We start from the raw sequence: 22,087 nt of genomic DNA, 5'->3' as shown, positions 1-22,087 counted from the left end.
ATTCCTGCCAAGAATGTATGAGAGATGCCTACTAGTGATAGTAATGGGACACAGGTGTTTTCCTAAAGGGATATTACTTCATGCATATCCTAATAAATTAAAGCAAATGGTGCAGTAAATTATTACCCCATTTTCATTTTTGTCCTACCAAATATTGCCACTTATTAACAATTTCTCGTTTTGATGACGTTCAAACGCTTCATCTAACTACTATTCATAAACACACTTTATAATACACAAGAATAAAATTAACACACTTTGGTTTTACATCTATTTGCTAGAAAATTAGTTTGCAAATATTTTGAGTTATAACCCAAACAATAACTTAGAAGATGTATATGATTGAAAAAATTATTTTCTATTCCCAAATGGGGCATAAGCAGCCCGAGGAACCAAAACATTTAGGGTCGGCAATGTGTCTAGATGCCAGCCTGCCAAAGTGTTAATAAACCATGCAATTAATATATATGATCAAACTGGGAATTTATCCTATTACCTGGCCACTAGTTTGCAAACTGTAATATGTTGCATTATATAAAACTACAGTAACTGTGACACTAAACTTCAGTGGATGACATTCCACTGGTATTGGTTTGGATAGTTATTAGACTTACTTTTGACAGCTGATATCGCATTGTTTTCTTATTGCTCCAGTACTGCCGCACGTCATATTCCAACTCGAGCGGAACCTGCAAACCAACCAATAAGAATGCAAGAAATAATTTATGGACACCAACAATTTTTTTTTTTATCAGACTTCACAGTGAGCACTTAATCATGCTGACATTGCCATGGCCTAGCTAGCACAGGATTTAAGAAGTGTAATCTTTGAGACACTCACCTGGAAAAGCAGAGGGGCCTGCTCAATCATGAAGGCTACAGCAGTACTTAGAGTACCTGACAAGTACTGTAGGTCATTAGGAGCCATCTGAAAAGTTGGAAAGAAAATAATCTTAATGTATTAAACTTAACTTAAATTATAGTCTCGATCACCATCTATGATAGTGATCTTAACCCTTAACCTGCTACAGCCTCAATAGCCTTCATCACCACTGCTCATGAAAAAATAAAATCATTTTTTTTTTAATCTTATAAGTGTTCATTTGTGTTCTCTGAGCACGGAAAAAAATAAAAAAATCGTAGGCGACATAACCTGGCCGCAATAGGGCAAAGTAGTCTGACAAAATTGAGGTGTTGACAGAGTAAGCGTTAGAGGCAGTCAGCTTTGCCCAAGCTGTCGGGTGGGAGTTGCCACAAAGATATTATTACCTAATTATTTCAATGTCTCCAATTGATTTTTTTTAGTCTTTTTGCGGTAATATTATTCAACAGTGTGTGGTGTGATACATAATAAAATGTGTGAACCATTGCTATACTCAAAAGTATGGTGTGCATATTAGTGATTCAAGTATTATGTTCTTAAAACAAATACTTTTGCTATTATTACACTATATACATAGGTTATATATAAGTATCTGCATGTTTAGTTCACCATAATGAACTACTAAGTTGGTATGGCGAGTCAAAACAACAAGAGTGGCCGCCATACACCAGCCACCTTCCCTCCCTCATCAACACCTCACTCGCCAACATTCCTCCTTCCTCAATACTGTTTTTGCTTTTATGCACTACATACAGACATTATATACAAGTATCTACACGTTTTGTTCACCATAACTGTACAACTGGTATGGTAAGTTCAGACAATAACAGAGGTCACCACACAGTCAGCTGATGCTCCCTCCCTCCCTCACCAAAATGGCTCCTTCCATCACAGCTTTTGCTGTTATACACGTTATATATAAGTATCTATATTTGTGTTCATTATAGCGAACCACTAAGCTGGTACGGAGACACCAAACAATAACAGGTGGACACACACAGTCAGCAGACGACGCTACCTGCCTCCCTCACCAAGGTTACTCATCCCACCATACTAGGCACAGCGCTAATTATCACCACAATCCTGCTACTATCAGATTCCTGGTCATTTTTATCAGTCAGGGGTCCTCTGTAATACTATCATCGCTAAATAATAGCAGTTTATATATTTTGACATTTTTAGGTGATGCTGTGGTCACAAGCTGAACAGCAGTGCTGTCAGCTCATGCTGCATGCAACAGCCTTGGTTGCTCACTCAGTACCGAGGCTCTCACATCCGGGAACTTTACCCAAGATTTTTTTTAAACGGCGTCTGTTACTAAAGCCCCGAGGAAGCTGATGTGAATCCTGTGTAGCTGCAGGACATTTAAATTGTGCATGGTACCCTCAATTGTATATCTACGATGTGCACAGTATGGTGACACTTACTCAAATTGTATATGTATGTATTTTATATATATATATATATAAAATATGCGAGGTTAAAGGGCTGGGTGCTTTAAATTTGATATATTTTGACCAAGTCAAAAAATATAGACAGATTCTGAAAAATCTCGTAGGTTCTGGTATACTGTAATGTGAAAATCTCATCTCTAATTTTTTTACGAACAAATAACTATCCCCCCACCACAAAACTGTCCGCCATTGTCCTTTCGTCATCGCTGCCATATCCGAATGTCTTCTAACAATTAGATTTTTCAGAAAAAATAGGAAAAATCTTAATATAAAAATGATTCTTTTGTCATATGTTGATTCCTGTATGTCCTTTTCTGTAAAATCTGTGGCTCTATTATAGAAAATAAGTACATTTGTTACACAGGATCTTCCTGTTCGAAAACCATACAGTCTCTTACATCATTGACAGGTAATTTATCTCCAGGTAAATCCATTTGGCTTTAATTATTTTTTCTAGTGTTTTGATTACCATGCTTGTCAACAATACATGTCTATAATTTAGAGGGTCTTCTCAGCTAACATTTTTGTAGATCAGAACTATGTTTGCCTTTTTTCCATGTATCTGCTATGACTCCTGTACACAAAGATACCTGAAAATCAATTTATATAGAGTGCTCAGCTAAGATGTGTATTCACTCAGAACCTACGGTGAAACTCCATCTGAGCCAACTGTCTTCTTTTTATCTAGCTCCTTGATCATTTTTTCACTTCACCTTGAGACACCTCTGTGTCTTAAGGTGAAGTGGACACAGAGGTGTCCCTATGGTATTCTCTGAAATTCATATTGTGTCTAGTTCTCAGAAGACTTCGTTTTGCACAAACACACTTTGGAACTGTTCATTTACTGCTTCATACATTTCCATTTCAACTCTGAATCTGTTCCCCATTTACAACCTCAGGATTTTGGCCTTTACATGCAATTTGCTTTTAGTAAATTTATAGAAATGGTCTAGTTCTGTTTTACACTTATCCACAATCCCTTTCTCGGTTTCTTCCTCCCTTGCTTCTCACTACCGTGTAGTTATACCTTGCTTGTATTGCTGGTACATTTAAGGGTTAGGCCTCATATGTTGATTATAGATTTCGTCTTTTGTTCTCTAGCCATTTCACACACTGTTGAACCAATCCTGCTTTCTAGTGTGAATGAACTAGATGTAAAAAGTTCTAATTTGTTACACAAGGGATTTCCAATAATCAGACCCCACGCAACCACCCCTCTCTCCCTGGGGGAAACCAAACCAACCAGGAGACCTGATCAGAGACTGGGCTGCAGGGATGTTGATCCTCAGAATCATCGACGGGTATACAACGGTTATACCCTTGCCACCTTATTCCCACGTATTAGCCTCTACACTAATGTTCTTGCCTCTTCCATGGTCATATCTTCTGAACTTCTAACTTGCTCTCTCCTCATATAATAAAAATGACACATTCTCATTGCAATTTTACTAATTCCACAAATGTGACTTTTCAAATAATTGTATGTGTATTTTTTTTCATTATTTTGTGCTTAATCCTCACATTCAATTTAATTTTACTCAACCTAATTTTAATAACAGGTGACTAAAGAGGATGAAACTATACAATATAGTAAATCTGGAGACATACCTTTCTCGGACACAAAATATGTGGAGCAAACATTGTTCCCAGATTAATAGCAGACATCAGGTTTTCCTTTTGGTGGAGTGTCACTCGATATAGAAGGATGAGGAGGTCATGCAGCAGCTGATAGTTTTGTGGTGGCAGCAATAAAAATAAGAGACGAAGTGCCTTGATTTGACGAGCATGAGCGTGTTCCTTCTTGTCATCATCCATATGCGACTGAAGCATTTCTGCGAAATAAAATTAATACAATGAGTTTTGTCAAATTACTGTGTGGAATGCGAGAGGGATAAATGAGGAAGCCAAAAATATGGGAAACTGTTAAAGTACTCATGATCATCATCATACCTGTCTGTCATTCATGGTATGTGGGAGCATTTACCCGCAGATGGCAAAATAAGAATGAAAAACAAAATGCAAATTATAAACATTCAAAAAGACACCCATCTATTCACCATACACAAGAACATAAAAATAAAGACAATTGCAGGCGACCTATTGGGCCATACAAGAGCTCCTATTTGTATCATCAATACATGTCTAAACCAAGCATCAAAATGTAGTGATCTATTATCTATTATGTTAGAAGGGAATTTGTCCCATAAATCAACACTCGTTTCAAAACCTGTATCTAAACAGGTCTTTCCTGAATCTAAACTTCTCCAATTAATATCTAATGTTTTGCATTCTATTTTGTATTGATAAACAAGAAATTCTCTCCCCACTATGGCAGCATCAAGGAGAAGCAGCAGGGCCATATTATACAACACATACTGTACTACAATTCCATTGCCTCATTATGCTCATTAATTTTTATTTTATTTATTTATTTATTTATTTACTTCTTATCACTTCTGTAGATAGTAAAAAAAAAACAAGTTTCTTTCACATATCACTAACATTTATACAACAAAACTCATTCAGATAATTTTTCAACCAAACATTCAGTAATTTGTGGTATTGTATTCAGTGGGGTGTTTACATCAAATGTGCCTTAATTAAAACAAAGAATAACTAATTAGCAGTTGAACCTTGATGAATGTATACAGTATAGTACAGTACTTTAAATGTTGAAGCAGTTGCTAGTTTCGGTGCGCTTTCCCTTTTTAGGTGGGCTCTCCTGTTGTACAATAATATGGTGATCATGCATCCCCAGACAACTCTTGCCTTAATTATGGGGCCAGATTCTGGTTCTGGTTCCAGTAAACACTCATGATTCATTAGAGCCTGGTGTAATACTTAAGGTTTAGAAGGTTGGCCTGGTCGACAACAGGGCCACGGGGACGCTAAGCCCCAGAAGCACCTCAAGGTCAAGGTCAAGGTCAAGGTCAAGGTCAGCTTGAGTCAGCCACTGATGAATCCACCACAAACAGGTACAGTACTGTAATGTTACTACATTCAATGCTGGATTGATATTCTCCTGTTTCTTCTGGGCTATGCCTCCCCACCCCATCATAGCAGGAACTTGGGTAATTATATTGAGTGGTTTTATAAAAATCTAGAAGACAAGGGGTTGAAATTAAAGTTTCGTTCCTTCAGAAACCTCTCGGTCAATATACCTGTACTGTATATAAAACGTCTTACCAGCTATAGTACAATGGATGGAATAATGTCCCTCTGTAAGGAGTGGTTGCGGCAGATCAGCCAGGAAGCTCTTGAGGACCGAGGCACAGTCATGGGCCGAGTACGTGCCATAGTCCAAGTTGAGGTCGCCCCCAGCATTTAGTTGAGCTTTCAGCTCCTGCTGACGACTCAGACTTCCGCTCTTTCGGAACAAACCCTCCTGAGTAATATCTGAAAATATTCCTTCTATGGGATAAAACTGCAATAAAAAGACACAACAAATAGAAATTCTAAAGTGATTAAGAAAATAATTATTGCTATACAGTAAAGTATTTAGTTTCACATGCATACAAGTTAGAAATACTGTGCCACTCAAATTATTGCATGATGAAACAAAAAGGCTGGTCTGGGTCAAGATGAAAAAGCAATAAAATATTTTGGCAAGCCAAGTATCAATGAAGTGGATTTCACCTACTGTTATATTACATGCAGAAAACATTAAAAGCCTTGTACCAAAATTAATGTTGAAACAATTGGAGATAATCTCAATGTTGTGGAACAGATGTGTGCACTTCTACTACCTCATCTCATGGGTTTAAGTGGAAATGGTTGAAAACAAACATAAATAAGGAGATTGCATGTTTAACCACTGCACTGCATGCCTGTTCACGTGACAACTCCGTGGTGCACATGAAAAATTTATATATATATATTTTTTATATCGTTGAAATGTGTTTGATTACAGTGGCAGTGTGAAGCTGCCTGGCACTTTAAACGTTTAACTATTTTTAGTCTCTTCATTGTGTTCCTTCCGTTTCAGTCAGGTCTCTCCTGTCCTTATTACCATAGTTGTCTATCAGCATCTCATGCCTAATACTTTCACCTACTATCATTCGGTGTTGGAGGAGCAGTTGTTGCTTGCATTCAGTGTTGATATCTCCATGGCATCATTTTACAAGTTGTCTCATGCAATTTTTCACTCATGGCTTGCTCATGCTCCTCCTCAGCCATCCTGATCTCTTGACCAGGTTCTAGCTTCTCTTTCTTTACCTCTGTTTTATACATATAGTTCCCTGCAATACCTTACTAAAGGTGGTCTTTTTGATGGCTCTCACATCCAGCTGTAAGGTTGGAAAGGTTTAGATTTTTCTCAAAAAGGGAGGGGGGCTCTCCTTCATCCTGGTGGGAAATTTGTTCATTTGCAGCCTTCTTTTCTGGTGAAAAATGAATGAGCAGGGTTCTGGAGTGCAGCATTTTTGTTTGCATCCGGCAGCAGCTCTTTGTTGCTACCAGAGTGCCTTCTGTTCTGTCTGGGGTGGACATCTTGTTGGTTGGCGTTTCCTTGGTTCCCCATTTCTCAGGTCATGCAGTGTTAAAGTCTAACCAGCCTACAGTCTACCTACCTGCTCATGATGTTCATAAATATGCAGCTTTGATTGCCATTTTTCTCCAACATGTCTTGGTCTGATATTCAGGCTTGGGGGTTTTGGCACACTAGCAAGGTTTTGGTGGCCTGATATTTATGTAGTGTCCTATTCCCAGTTCATCACGTGTTGTTTTGGGTCGTCTCCTGGCCTGGGTCCTCTTCGTCGGCTCAGTGTCGGCCACCTCTCCTCCTTCCTGTCGAGTATTGCTTTTGTTCTTTGCGGTTAGTTAGCTTCAGGAAGCCACCAAAGGGCTCCCTTCAGAAACTCATCTTTGAATATAATGAAATCTCTTTGTATAGGGGTTCCTAGTGGTTCCCAGGCTCTTTCCCCCTCCATGTTCCTAGGGTTTGGTGTGGGGTATTTATCAGTTCCAGAACTGGAATGGGGAGTTGGTTGAGGGCTGGAGCCAGGCCGCATAGCAATGGTAATTTTTACTAATGAGTTTCGAGCTAGTTGAAGTGCCCTGTATGAATCTTTTGCAGATTTGTTTGGCAGTTTCGCGACGGTTTTCTGTGAACCCTTTTGAGGGAGCTGGCGGCTGAGCGGACAGAACACTGGACGCGTGATCCTGTGGTCCCGGGTTCGATCCTGGGCGCCGGCAAGAAACGATGGGCAGAGCTTCTTTCACCCTGATGCCCCTGTTACCTAGCAGTAAATAGGTACCTGGGAGTTAGTCAGCTGTCACAGGCTGCTTTCTGGGGGTGGAGGCCTGGTCAAGGACCGAGCCGCAGGGACACTAAGCCCCGAAATCATCTCAAGATGACCCCTCCAGTTGTCTGTAAAGTTTTGCTGACATTCTAGAGTTTTTTCCAGTGGGAAGGCAAATTTATTACCTGTTTTCTGTGCTTCTGAGGGGGCCAGGTTCTGGCTCTGGTCCCCAGTAGGCCGAACAGATCTTCTGTGACTCATGTGACCTTTAAGTATGGAGCAATCTCAGCAAGATAGCTTTATAGAGCCATCAGGGCTTCTCCAGAAAGAGGCATTTCATTACATTCAATGCTGGGTTTTTTTGTTTGGTTCTGGCTCCAGTCACACTCTTAATGCTGACAAATGACAGAAGGAATGTTTTGAATACAAATCTACCATTTCATATGAAGTAAAGTAAAAAATAATAGGCTGACAGTTTTCCTGAAAACTGCATTTTGAGGGAGAAAGGAGTGTCCATGGATGATCATTGTGTGCAAGCTATGAAATATTAAATACCCTACAACAGGAGACTGAAATCTAGAGTAAAGCATAAAAGTAATAATACCTACTGTAGTCTCTACTGAGGTAGTGTATTAGTTGGAAGGCTTGGCACACCCCTTCTTGAGTAAGGGGTGCACCCTCCATCACGCCTTTGCTTAACACGGTAGCACGACCCAGCTTCTTGATCAGAGGTGCCAGCTGCCACCACCAACCAGATGATGGCTCACTTCCTTTCCCATCACATCTTAAAGATGAAATTTCAATAAGCAGGAATGTGCTGTTTAACTTTACAAGATGCTGGTTAAATGAAAGAGAAGAGTAGTTGAAACCTGGGTTATAGAAGTACAGTAGTTATATACACAGTTCACTCTTACATTATGGATAAGTTACATTTCAGGAAAATGACACCTTAAATAGAAACTTTATATATAATCTTATCAACATACAGGAAAATTATGGTTATTCCTAATTGTAAATTGCAGGAATAAAGTTCAATAAATTTGACATTGTGAACGTGCGCAAGTGTGTGTATTTAGGGGAGGGAAGCTGTGCTCGAGGTGTCCCATCTTCCCAGTGCGTACTCTGTCACATGACTAACCACAGTACTTTTTTTCCATGCACCAACTTCTCATCTAAATTGTTCCACACATCAGCATCTCACTTTGCAAAATAGAACTATGATTTTTGGCATTTTTGCTTCCTAAACTTGAATCTATGGCCATTTCTTCCTGAGGGTGCAAATTAAAAAAAAAAAGTCCTGTTACAAATGTGTCAATTCCTGTTACTACGAGTATTTTGTATGTGGCGATCATGTCGCCTCTTTTTTTTCATTGAATGCTCCCCCCACTGAAGGCTGTCACTCTCAGGGTCAGTCATCAGAACCCTCGAGGAAAAACAACCCTGTCAGACAAACAACCACTTGCACCTAGAGAAGGCAACTTTTAACACATACAGCTCAATATGAACAGTTAATCGGTCCACACAAGCGAGGCACAAACACATGCACATAAAAAGAGAAAAAAAGAAGCGATATGATCACTACATACAAAATAGTAACAGGAATCAACAAAATTGATAAACAGGAATTCTCAAGACTTGGAACTTCAAAGACAAAAGATCATATATTTAAGCTAACTAAACAAAGCTGCTGAAAAAATTAGAAAATCCATTTTTGCACATATTGGTAGATTGTTGGAACAAGTTAAGCGAGACGGTGGTGGAGGTTAAAACCGTCAGTTTCAAAGCATTATATGACAGAGTGCTGGGAAGACGGGACACCATGAGCACAGCTCTCATCCTGTAACTACACTTACGTAATTACATGAAGTAAAAATGTTATTTAGTTTATTACCAAAATAAACGAGTATACAATCAAATGGGACTAGAGGGTGGCCATCACTAATCTGAAAACTAGGGACTAGGAGCACCAGTGGAATGAGGAAAGTGATTTGTCAAGTCTCGCGGGCTTAATAACCAGCGAGTTGGCAACCTGGTGGTAAGCAGGTGGTAACTGCTTACCACCGGGATGCCAGCAATCCTTCTGGCCTAATGACCAGAAGGATTGCTTAGGGGTCTCGATTTTGGTGTAGTTGCTATTGTCTGTTTTATTTTACCATGTCTTTCCAAAGTTTTTCCCCTTGGTCCGAGTGATCTCGGCTCCTTATGCCTTCATAAAGGGGGCCAGGTTTAGCCTCTGGTTTCCAGTAGGCTTACAATGACTCGCAAAGACTTTCTGTGATTCATATTGGGTGAAGCCACCCAGGTCACATGATATTGGGAGCCATCATAGGAACCCTCACAACAAACATTGCTATTGTATGCATTTATAATGGTTTTATGACTCTGGAACTCTTATGGACTGATTCCAAGTTCATATATTTTATGGTCCATATATGTAGGCTCAAAATGGATTTTAATTTTTGTTCACCGTGAGATACAATTCTTTACTGTATAAATATAAATTCTGCCATTTAGCCCTAGGGTACAGTAACATGGCATCAAAGTGAGAGTGCCAAAGTGCATTTGAAGAGAAGGGACTTCTTGACACACCACCATCATGGGTTCTGGGATTGGAAATCCTGCTTCACAGGTTTAATAGAATCCTCCAACCAGGTGACAAAGATTAAGCAAGAAAGAAGGGTGGGCAGACTGCATTTTTTTGGACTGTTGGAAAACCCCTTTGACATATGCACCAGCCTCTTATAGGGTACTAAGTTGGAGAAATAGGCAAGAGTAACTAATAGGGTACTCCAGAGAATAAGGGAGTACTTCAGAATGGTACAAAGTCACCAGTGGAGTCCCACAGGATTTTGTACTCAGACCTATCCTCTGCCTGATATGTGTAAATGATCTTCCAGAGGGTATAGACTCATCCCTCCCAATGTTTGCTGATGTCACAATTAAGAGAAGGATTAAGACACACAACAACAGCATGAAGTTTAAAGATGACCAGGTCAAACTGAAGGAATGGTCCAACAAGTGGTTGTTAAGAGTTTAACTCGACCAAATATAAAGTAATGAAGATAGGTGTAGGTAGTAGATGGCCAGATACAAGGTGCCACTTGGGAGATAAAATTCTTAAAGAATCGGAGAGTGAAAAAGACCTGGGTATTCATATCATGCCAGACCTGTCCCCTGAAGCCCACATCAAAAGGATATCAGCAGCAGCATATGCCAGGTTGACCAACATAAAAATTCACTTGTGTAAGAATTCATTCAGAACCTTGTATACAACATATGCAATACCAATCCTGGAGTATGCAGCTCCAACATGGAGTTTATATCTCGTCAATCACAAGACTCTGCTGAAGAAGGTTTAGCGGTATGCTACCAGCCTAGTAATCGAGTAGAGGGGCAAGGGGAACTAAGCAAGTATAGTGAAAAGGTTAAAGAAAAAATGGTTCACAACCTAACCCATTTACCTGCCAGTTCTTCCCATCTTGTCTCACAATACTTGCAAAGGTTGCCATGTTCAGTTGCACCATGCACCGATAACATCATCTTGCATATTAACAATACAGTAAATACTGTAATTTGTGTTTCATGGAGCATACCCAAAGAGGGTTTCGAGAGTTTTTCTACTCCCTGATCCCAGCCTGAGGCCAGGCTCGACTATTCCATTTCGTTCATTTCACATTAGAATACAGTACAGGTATATATAAAATGTTTATCATCTACTATATTGATAAATTAAAAAATTTTACACAAAAGAAATGGTGATAACAAGTACAGTATACTTAAAAAATGCCATACTGGTCTGTGGGGAGATCTGTTGCAAAGGAAAGGTGCATCTTGACCAGCGTGTGGTACTGGGTAGGGTCCTCATGCCGCAGATGCCACAGCTGTTGCTGGATGCTCTTCTCACCATCCTCATTCTCTTTCTGCGATGTATTCATGCTGCAACACAACGAAAGATTTCACTTTTAACTGCTCTACTGTATACCAAAGTTATTTTTATTTTAAAACTTGACTTGTTGGAACAGTACAGTATATATATTATTATTTTAATATACCTGTATTTGAATAGTACATGCTAACTAAAAATATATCTACTGGCATATAGTACATGCTAACTAAAAATATATCTACTGGTATATATCTATGTATATATACTGTATACAGTACATATACATATATATTTTATTTATATTTATACATAACCACATATGGACTATACATGATATACAACTACAGTACTATATATAATATATAACATGACAACATATAGACTTACATCTGAATTCACTGGATGGGGGGCGGTGTGCAGGACAAACATCAATTGTGCACATTACACATTAGCTCTCCACATATGTCAGTTGCTTAATTTAGAACCTGTACTTGAGGTCGTTCTCGAACCCATTGTTGATGTGACGACTTATATTGAATTATGTAACTAGCTCATCAAGATTGTAACTTGCTTAGCTAAATGAATTGTGGGGTTCAGTCCCTGAGCCCATTATGTGCCTCTGTAACCCTTTCCACTACCGCCCACACGATGGGTATGGGGTGCATAATAAATGAACTAAACTAAAACTAAAATCTGAATTCAATAATACACAGGATATAAATCCCTTAACCAAGATCTTCCTCACCAAATCTAAGCCTCTACAACACTCACTGTCTTCTCCTCACCAGGCAAGTAACTACCAAAAGATTAGACCCTTGGCTCACAAGTGGCATACTTAAAGAAATTAACAAGAAATACAAATATTAAAAAAAAAAGATTAATTACAAATTATTTATCAATGCTTAAACAGTACTGTATAATAAGAACTGCCAAACTTTCCTGTTATGAGAGTAGATTCAAAGAAGCAAAAGGAAATGTGGAAAGCCATCTCTAACATCCTCGGAGCTAAACAACAATCACATAACAAGCAGGTAACACTCTCCAAGGATGGTTACACACCTCCAACTAACTTAGAAACGGTAACTGAATTTAATAGCTTCTTTTCATCAATTGGTGGAAACCTTGCCAGAAAAATTATGTGCAAACACTCCATGCAAATAAAATATCTCCAGACTTTGGAACTCACTCCCTCATGAATTCAAAAACAGACTAACCAATGCCCTGTTTAAAAGTAAAATAAAAAAGTACCAATTTCTTCCTCATAATTTCCAACCCTGAGCTTCAGTACCACTTACGGGCTATTCATGCCCGTGCCATCTCTTGGGTGGCTTAATCTTTATCAATCTGTGCTTCAAGCTCACACTGTATCTTGTGCCACCCACGCCCACAATATTAGTAGTTAACACACATTGTCACAAGTATAATTAACTAAATCAATTGTTAATGTAGTTATATGTTGAAGACAACTTTTGCCACACACTACCCATTAATAATCTTACCTTTACCCGTTAGACTAAGGAGGGAAACGCTATGCATGTTCGTGGCTTCTCAAGAATGTTACATATTCTCACAACCCAATGTACCGTCTTGTAAATAAATAAATAAATAAATACATATGACTGCCCGACATGGAGGAGGCCAAGCTCTACCAGGCCATATTAAACCCTGCAGTAATGTTACCACAACAAAATTATCACCGATTTACCCTTTAAGATGACGAAAGGCCTTAGCCCCTTCCTTCAGTCGCACATGTTGGCTTAAAAGAGCTTCACTTGAGGTAAGTTAATCAGGCCGAAGGCTCCTCGTCTAACTCAGCAAAACAACAACATTCGAATTTAGAGCATGGGCGAGCTACCTCGCCTGTGATTGGCTGAGCAAGGCCAGCATCCACCAATAGGCGGACACCTTCCTCGTACCTCAAGGCGTCCACTGTATAATAAAGTCATAAACTATAAAGTTTTATTTTAATAATAATAATAATAATAATAATAATTTATTTAGGAAAAGTACATACATAGTTGCAGAGTTACAGTACAAACATTGTTTGATTTAAAGATAGAGGTAGTACATACAATACCTAAAGCCACTAGTACGCATATAGTGCTAACGCAAGGGATAATTTGTTTAATTTATAAGTAAAATATATAAAGTAAAGTATAAAGTAATATATATGAAGTCATATGAAGAAAGATTAACAAAGCTTAAATTGCATTCACTGGAAAGGCGAAGAGTTACGGGTGACATGATAGAGGTTTACAAGTGGAGGGATGGACATAAAGGGGATATTTCTTATCAATCATAATCGTAGCAATCATAGCAAGAAATGCTATGATTGAGATAATGAGGATGGAGTTGAATCTGCAGAGTATTGGGGATAGAATTGTAGAGATAAATGTAGCCTCTGCCATTAGATTAATGAGAGGTGGGGGAGCTAATGAATTAATCCTCTCGGTTCAAAAGGTGGGAAGTAATTATTTATTTTTATTTATTTATTTTATTTATGCATATACAAGAATGTACATAAGGAATGTGAGGATACAAATATGGTAATTACAGTCTTGTAAAGCCACTAGCACGCGCAGCGTTTCGGGCAGGTCCTTAATCTAAGAAAATTTTAAGGAGGTAAATACTTGAAAAGTTTATAGACAAAAAAATGAAAACAGATTACATGGAATGAAAAAAAAAGAAGATGAGAGAAAAATATAGGTACAGTATATTAAAGCACATAGGTAGCTATGATTGATTGCAATGACAGCTTAAAATGGTAGTTGACAACAAATTGGTAGGCACAATACAGCAGAAACAATATATGATTGATTGCAATGACAGCTTGAATGGTAGTTGACAAAAATTGGTAGTCACAATACAGCATATGGCTAGCACATAAAAGAAGACAGCAATGAACACAATGATAAGGTTGTTTGATATTACATAAAAATTTGGAGATTGGGTAACACTAGGTACAGAGCAAATTTAAAGCTCGGTGTAGGAAACTAAACAGATGAAGTTAGGTACTTTTTGGTTTTGCTTTTAAATAAGGCAAAAGTTTTACAGTTTTTCAATTCACTAGGGAGTGAGTTCCATAGACTAGGTCCCTTAATTTGCATAGAGTGTTTACACAGATTAAGTTTGGCCCTGGGGATATCAAAGAGATATTTATTTCTGGTGTGGTGATAATGGGTCCTATTACATCTGTCCAGGGAGAGTTTCAGAGCATGGTTTGCATTTAAGAACAGGGTTTTGTAAATGTAGTTGACACAAGAGAATGTGTGGAGGGAGTTAATATTTAGCAAGTTTAGGGATTTAAACAAGGGAGCTGAGTGTTGTCTGAAAGCAGAGTTAGTTATTATTCTGATAGCAGATTTTTGCTGTGTGATGATGGGCTTAAGGTGGTTTGCAGTGGTAGACCCCCATGCACAGATACCATAATTAAGATAGGGGTAGATTAGTGCATAATATAGTGAGAGGAGAGCAGAGTTAGGAACATAATATCTGATTTTGGAGAGTATACCAACTGTCTTAGAGACTTTCTTAGTTATGTGTTGAATGTGGGTGCTGAAGTTGAGTCTCTTGTCTAGGAATAGGCCAAGAAACTTGCCATCATTTTTATTACTGATGTTAATGTTGTCTATCTGTAGCTGAATTGCATTTGATGATTTGCTTCCAAATAAGATGTAGTAAGTCTTTTCGATGTTTAATGTTAGTTTGTTCGTTGACATCCATAAGTGGACTTTTTTTAATTCATTGTTCACAACATTATTTAGTGTATGTGGGTTGAGGTTTGAGTAGATAAGGGTAGTATCGTCAGCAAACAATATAGGTTTGAGAATATTAGAGACATTAGGCAGATCGTTTATATATATAAGAAATAGAAGAGGTCCTAAGATGCTGCCCTGTGGCACTCCAACGGTAATTGGTAGAGTGGAAGAAGTTGTATCATTGATGGTTACATATTGGTGTCTGTCACTAAGATAGGATCGGATGTAGTCAAGGGCAAGGCCTCGGATTCCATAATGCTGGAGTTTAAGTAAGAGGTAGTTGTGATTAACAGTATCAAAGGCTTTTCTTAGGTCAATGAAGAGTCCAATCGGAAACTCATTTTTGTCAAGGGATGAGTAGATAATGTCAAGGAGACTAATGATTGCATCATTGGTGCTCTTTTGGGACCGGAAGCCAAACTGGCAGGGGCTGAGTATGTCGAATTTTACGAGGTAGGAATAGAGCTGTTTGTAAATAATTTTTTCAAATATTTTTGATAGAATGGGTAGATTTGATATTGGTCTATAATTGTTTATGTCCGCCGGATTGCCTCCTTTATGGACTGGCGTTACTCTTGCTTTTTTGAGGATATCAGGGAAGGTGTGATACTCTATAGATTTGTTGAACAGTAGTGCTATGGGTGGGGCAAGGGCATGGGAGGCTCTCTTGTACACAATGGACGGAATTTCACTGGTGTTCCCTGCCTTGGTTTTTAGAGAATGTATGATGGACACAACATCTGCCGGGCTGATTGGTGAAAGGAGAAGAGAGTTTGGATAGCTGCCTGAGAGATATGTGTTAATATGTGTCTGAGTCTGTGGGATTTTACTGGCAAGATTAGCACCAACCGATGAAAAGAAACTGTTAAATTCATTTGCCATTTCTAAGTCAGTTGACGGTATACCCCCATCCTTGTAGAGTTTTATTTGGTTATGTGGGTGTTGTTTAGTTCCTAGGATACTAGAGATAGTTTTCCAAGTGCTTTTCATGTTGCCTTTTGCTTCATTGAATCTATTCACATAATATGCAAGTTTTGCCTTTCTTATGATACTGGTAAGCATTGATGAGTACCTTTTAGCTACTTCCCTTGAAACTAGGCCAATCCTAACTTTCTTTTCATATTCATGTTTCTTGTTGATTGAGTTGAGAATGCCACTTGTGAGCCATGGATTGTTTAATCTTTTGTCAGTTACTTGCTTGGTAAGGAGGGGACAATGAATGTTGTAGAGGCTTAGAGTTTTGGAGATGAAGAGGTTAGCTAATGAATTTATATCATGGGTATTATTGAATTCAGAATCCCAGTTAATATTGTAAAGTGCCTCTGTAAGATTGTCTAAAGCTGATTCACTGTGTAGCCTAAATGAAAGTTTCTTGCTTTTTGGTGGTGTTATGTCCATGTTCGCTATGAGAAAGGTAGGATAGTGGTCAGTTGTTCTGTCGTAGATTATACCAGATACAAGGGGAGCTGTTATGTTTGTCCATATGTGGTCCAAGGTAGTGGCTGATGTTTGGGTGACTCGGGTAGGTTTGGTGATTGTGGGGATTAGCATACAGGAGTTCATGCTGTTAAGGAAATAGTTAACTTGAGAGCAATTTTGTTGACCCCGGTCAATATTAAAATCTCCTCCCAGAATGAAGTGGTTTTTGTTGAGATTGTTGTTTATAATAAGATTCCTTAGGTTGTCTGAGAAAGAAGCTATGTTAGTATTGGGAAATCTATAGATGGCTCCAATAGTCAAAGAAGATTTAAGGGATTTAATTGAAAACTGAGCAAAAGTATATTCACAGTAGTCATCTCTGTCACTAATAACACTGTTGCAGATAAATGTATCTCGGTAATATATAGCTGTGCCACCACCTTTTTTATTAGGCCTACAGTTATGAATGGCTTTATAACCAGCTAAGTTGTAGAGTTGGGTATAGTCTTTATTTAGCCAAGTTTCTGTTAAAATAATGAACGATAGGTTAGTACCTATTGCTGTGAGTAATGCATTTAAATCGTCAAAATGTTTACCAAGTGATCTAACATTTTGGTTATAAACTGATAGACAGGTGCTATTTTGAAGTTTGTGTTTAGCCTGGTGTGCTGTGAAATACTTGCAATAATGATGATCAATGTGCTGGTTGGTGTAGATATGAGACAGAAGATTTTGATCAGGATCAATATCAGTGTGCATAGGATGCAGAGGGATCACGATACAAGATACACGATAAAGCAAAACACAAGAATAAAAGCAAATACAATAAAATAGTAACAATTTAGAAGTAAAATAAAGATCCAATAGTTAGCCAGGGAGGACACAGAAGTTACATAAAATAAAAAAACAAAAAATCAGTAGAGACTGACAATATAAATGTAAAATAAAAAATAATAAGAAAAATGATAATCATAAAAAAAAAAAAAAAAAATGATCTTGAAGATAATTAGCTTAGTAATGGTTAATTAACAGGGTAATAAAAAGCCCTTGGTTTAGTGACAAGGGGATTAACTAAGAACAAATAATTAAGAGTATAAAACAGGCAAAGATGACAAACAAACAAAAATAAAAAAATAAAAATAAAAATAAACACCTTTGGAAAGGAAAGGCAGAGCTTAAGTACACTTTGGTTGTATGTGAGACTACAAATTATGTTCTGGTTATTCAGCTGATATCCCACAGTCATCCAGGAAAGAAGTGAGGTGTGCTTCAGTGGTTATGACATAAGTTTTTCCAGAGTAATGAACAATGTATGATGAAGAAGAGTATATATGAATAACTTATGTTCTAATGTTATAAAGTATGATGTTATTACAGAGTGTATTGCTGTGCCCAAGAGAAAATTCACACCATCATGGGAGGATTGTAATGTAGATGTAGTAATTACTCCCTTGCAAAAGAAACAAAGTATGTATGAAATAGGAGAGCTGAGGGCAACATATGATTGTATAATTAGGAAACTGCCTACGGAAAACACTCTACATGTATATTGTGATGGGTCAGTAGCTAAGGATGGGAAGGCAGGATGTGGAGTCTTGATCAGGGAGTACACTGACATCGGCACTGTAGATACTGTTATTGGACGCCGCTTAACTGACAATGCCTCTTCAACGCAGGCTGAACTCCAAGGTGTATTAGCAGGATTACAGGAAGTAGTCAAATGTGGTAAAAATGCCTGCTTCTTTATTGACAGTAGAGGAGCGTTAGAGTCTTTAAATAGCAGACGCCCAGTATACCAGAATATTGTGATACAGTGTAGAGAGAATGTCAAGAAATGAGAAAAAACTGGGTATAAATTAAGATTCATGTGGATCCCTTCACATGTGAGAATACTGTTGAATGAAGTAGTTGATGAGATAGCGAAGAGAGCCACTGAAAAAACTCTTGTTGATGTTGTATGTCAATTAACCTTGAAACAAATAAAAACAAGAATAAAGGTGATCCAAGAGAGTGAAGAAATGATAAAGATAATAGCAATGGTGGACAGTAGTAATACACTTAAGAATTATTCAATAATAAATACAAATTCGTCCTTCACCTATGGTAAAGGAAAGTCTACTTGGAAGGATTTAATTTACATGAGATTAAGATTAGGATACAAATATATTTGGCAATACGGCGTTGATGTCAGTGAAAAAGATAAGGAGTATAAATAAATAAATAATCTCAATAAACATACTTGAACTTGAAGGGGATATTAATAGGGTATTAACAGTATTAACACAGAACAGAACACGAAACAATTGGGTATAAATTGGGTAAGTTTAGATTTCGGAAAGACCTGCGTAAATACTGGTTTGGTAACAGGGTTGTTGATTTGTGGAACCAGTTGCCGCGTGGCGTGCTGGAGGTGGGGTCCCTCCATTGTTTCAAGCGTGGGTTGGACATGTACATGAGTGGGATTGGGTGGTTATAAATAGGACTTGCTTCGTATGAACCAATAGGCCTTATGCAGTTACCTCTATTCTTGTGTAAACTAACTGTAAACTTAACAATAAAGGAAATTACATGGAATAAATGGTAGAATACTAGGTAGTTTAGTTCAATTGTTATGCACCCCATACCCATCTTGTGGGCGGTAGTGGAAAGGGTTACAGAGGCACATAATGGGCTCAGGGACTAAACCCCACAATCATTTAGCTAAGCAAATTACAATCTTGATGAGCTAGTTACAAAATTCAATACACATCGTCACATCATCATTGGGTTTGAGACCGACCACAAGTACAGTTTCTAAATTAAGTAACTGACATATGTGGAGAGCTAGTGTCACAATTGTAGCGAGTATATTATGTTAATATACTCGCATATAATCTGACGACACAACCTTCATTTACTCCAGTCCAGACCCCCTTGCTCTAAATGCCACAGTAAATACTGAGGTAAATAAAGTCCATCTTTGACTAACGGCCAACAAACTCACCCTTAACATTGACAAAACTTTCTATATTCTGTTTGGCAATAAATCCTCTAATCAAATAAATCTCAAAATAAACAATACCCAAATTTGTAACAAATTAGATGGCAAATTCCTTGGCGTTCTCATTGACCACAAGCTGAATTTCCAGGGCCACATCCTAAATATATCAAAAAAAGTTAAAAAACTGTTGGCATTCTTTCTAAGATCAGATATTATGTACCTCGCCCTGCCCTGGTGACTCTATTACTCCCTCGTCTATCCATATCTCAACTATGGTATTTGTGCTTGGGGCTCTACTACCCAAAATCATTTACGTCCTCTAATTACTCAACACAAAGCTGCTATTAGGACAATATCCAACTCTGGCCCCCGACATCACTCGGTACCCCTACTCAAATCTCTGAATATGTTAGATATTAAGTCACTGCACATTCTCTCATGTGTATTATACATATATAAAACGCTAAACTGTAATGCCAATCCTGACCTCAAAAGCTTCATAGAAGGTTGTAACAGAACCCATGAGCACCACACCAGAAATAAATACAGTTTTGATATTCCTAGAGTACGACTTAATCAAACTAGAAATGCTCTACAAATCAAGGGGCCCAGAATGTGGAATGACCTTCCCAACCATGTTAAAGACTGTACCTCTCTCAACCAGTTTAAGATAAAAAGGAAGCTATACCTAATAAATTCCCTGTAACCTACCTTACCCCTCTAATGTCATCCAATGTCTGTTTTTTTTAAAGAGCGCTGCTTGTCGACAGAATTGAATTTGTGCTGCTTTTTCAGCTATGTTTTCATTTTACTCTTTATGCTCAATTAGTATTAAGCTTTAGTCATTTAAGTTTTTTATGCCCGAAACGCTTTGCGTAATAGTGGCTTTAGGCATTGTATGTACTAGCCCTAACTATTAATCCATCACTCTTTGTAAAATCTCTTTTATGTATGTACCTTACCTAAATAAACATTTTGATTTTGATTTGATTTTGATTTGAATATCCTCGTTCCAAGCTCTCATTAGCTTAAGGAGATAAGTCTTCTTAATCCATTAAATCTTTTCCCTAATTACAGGTAACATTCTTTCCATCCTATTGGAGGAAGCCGAGGTGTAGTCCAATAATATAAGCAATCAATATGCAGACAGGTATAACAGGTACCACCGGGGCTTCAATCCCAAGTTACAGCCCCGCTCCTGTGTCAGGTAAGCGGGCTGACCCGGGCTCACCATAGCCCGTGCTACTTGGAACTTTTGTTCCGAGTAGCTGAATCTAAAACAACAACAGACGAGGAGACACAGCGCCGCTCCTGTGCCAGTTAAGTCCACACCAAGGGCTCACCATAGCCCGTGCTACTTGGAACTTGTTCCGAGTAGCTGAATCTATAACAACAACAACATCAAACGAGGAGTCACAATAACGTGGCTGAAAATTGTTGACCAAACCCACACCTGGACCATTATCATGTCGAGAGAGAGAGAGAAGATTAAGCCACCCAAAAGGTGGCTTGGGCATGAACAGCCCATAAGTGGTGGCCCTTTTGAGCCAAGTCCAGTATCAATAGATGATCCTGGAGATCTGTGGAGGTGCGACTGCACCCTGCGTGACGGGAGATGTCTCCCGTGATCATGTCGAGTGTGATGAGAGGAAGATTGTTGATGAAGATTAAGCCACTCAAGAGGTGGCACGGGCATGAATAGCCCGCAAACAGATAAGAGGAAGTTTTGTTGTTTTAGATTTAACTACTCAAAACGAAATGTCCAAGTAGCACGGGGTATGGTGAGCCCATAAATGAGAGGAAGGTCGAGGTAATGGCTTGTTGTTGTTTAAGTCAGCTTCTAGGAACAAAAAATTCCAAGTAGCACGGGCTATGGTGAGCCCGTAGTGCACTTACCTGGCACAGGAGCGATGCTGCAACTGAGGCAATGACAATAAATCTTTATATATATATATATATATATATATATATATATATATATATATATATATATATATATATATATATATATATATATATATATATATATATATATATGCGAACAAGCCTGAATGGTCCCCAGGACAGGGTTTCTGGGGTGTGAGTTTTCAGTTATATATATATATATATATATATATATATATATATATATATATATAAAGATTTATTGGGGTGACCGAAAAAGTAAGATTAATAATTCTAACACGAAATTTCTCAATCTTTCGTACATTACGCTTCACTGTTGGAGGTAAATCAAAAATCAATTCTCCAAAATTCATTTTTATTTCTAGTCTGACGCGACACGGGCGCGTTTCGTAAAACTTATTACATTTTCAAAGACTTTAGTTCACAAATACACAACTGAATAGAACTTACGTATCTCCGATTTTATATCTACATTTGAGTGAGGTGGAAGGGGTGATGTGGCATTAACACAAGACAGAACAAAATGTGGTATTAATAGGGTATTAATTTCATCAACACAAGA

The 22,087-nt window shown here is 38.1% G+C and overlaps 1 protein-coding gene across 2 annotated transcripts in view; it reads right to left on the bottom strand.

Annotated features, from left to right (window-relative positions):
* RhoGAP54D (Rho GTPase activating protein at 54D) overlaps window positions 1–13,338 on the bottom strand; it is a 32,696-nt gene extending 19,358 nt beyond the window's left edge. The window contains exons 1-7 of one of the 2 annotated variants that reach the window (XM_045756550.2): window positions 13,169–13,338; window positions 11,370–11,513; window positions 8,186–8,361; window positions 5,524–5,733; window positions 3,946–4,169; window positions 842–928; window positions 615–689 (exon numbers count right to left, since the gene is read on the bottom strand). In XM_045756550.2, the coding sequence (XP_045612506.1) occupies window positions 615–689; window positions 842–928; window positions 3,946–4,169; window positions 5,524–5,733; window positions 8,186–8,361; window positions 11,370–11,512 (915 nt within the window). In that variant the 5' untranslated portion in view covers window position 11,513; window positions 13,169–13,338. The remainder of the gene's footprint in view (window positions 1–614; window positions 690–841; window positions 929–3,945; window positions 4,170–5,523; window positions 5,734–8,185; window positions 8,362–11,369; window positions 11,514–13,168) is intronic. The other variant, XM_045756551.2, reaches the window with a different exon arrangement.
* Between the last annotated feature and the right edge of the window lie 8,749 nt (window positions 13,339–22,087).

Source organism: Procambarus clarkii, chromosome 53 (assembly GCF_040958095.1).
Source record: "Procambarus clarkii isolate CNS0578487 chromosome 53, FALCON_Pclarkii_2.0, whole genome shotgun sequence".
NCBI lineage: Eukaryota > Metazoa > Arthropoda > Malacostraca > Decapoda > Cambaridae > Procambarus > Procambarus clarkii.
Note: the sequence above shows the minus strand (reverse complement) of the source record. Positions and strands in the feature narration are given on the sequence as shown.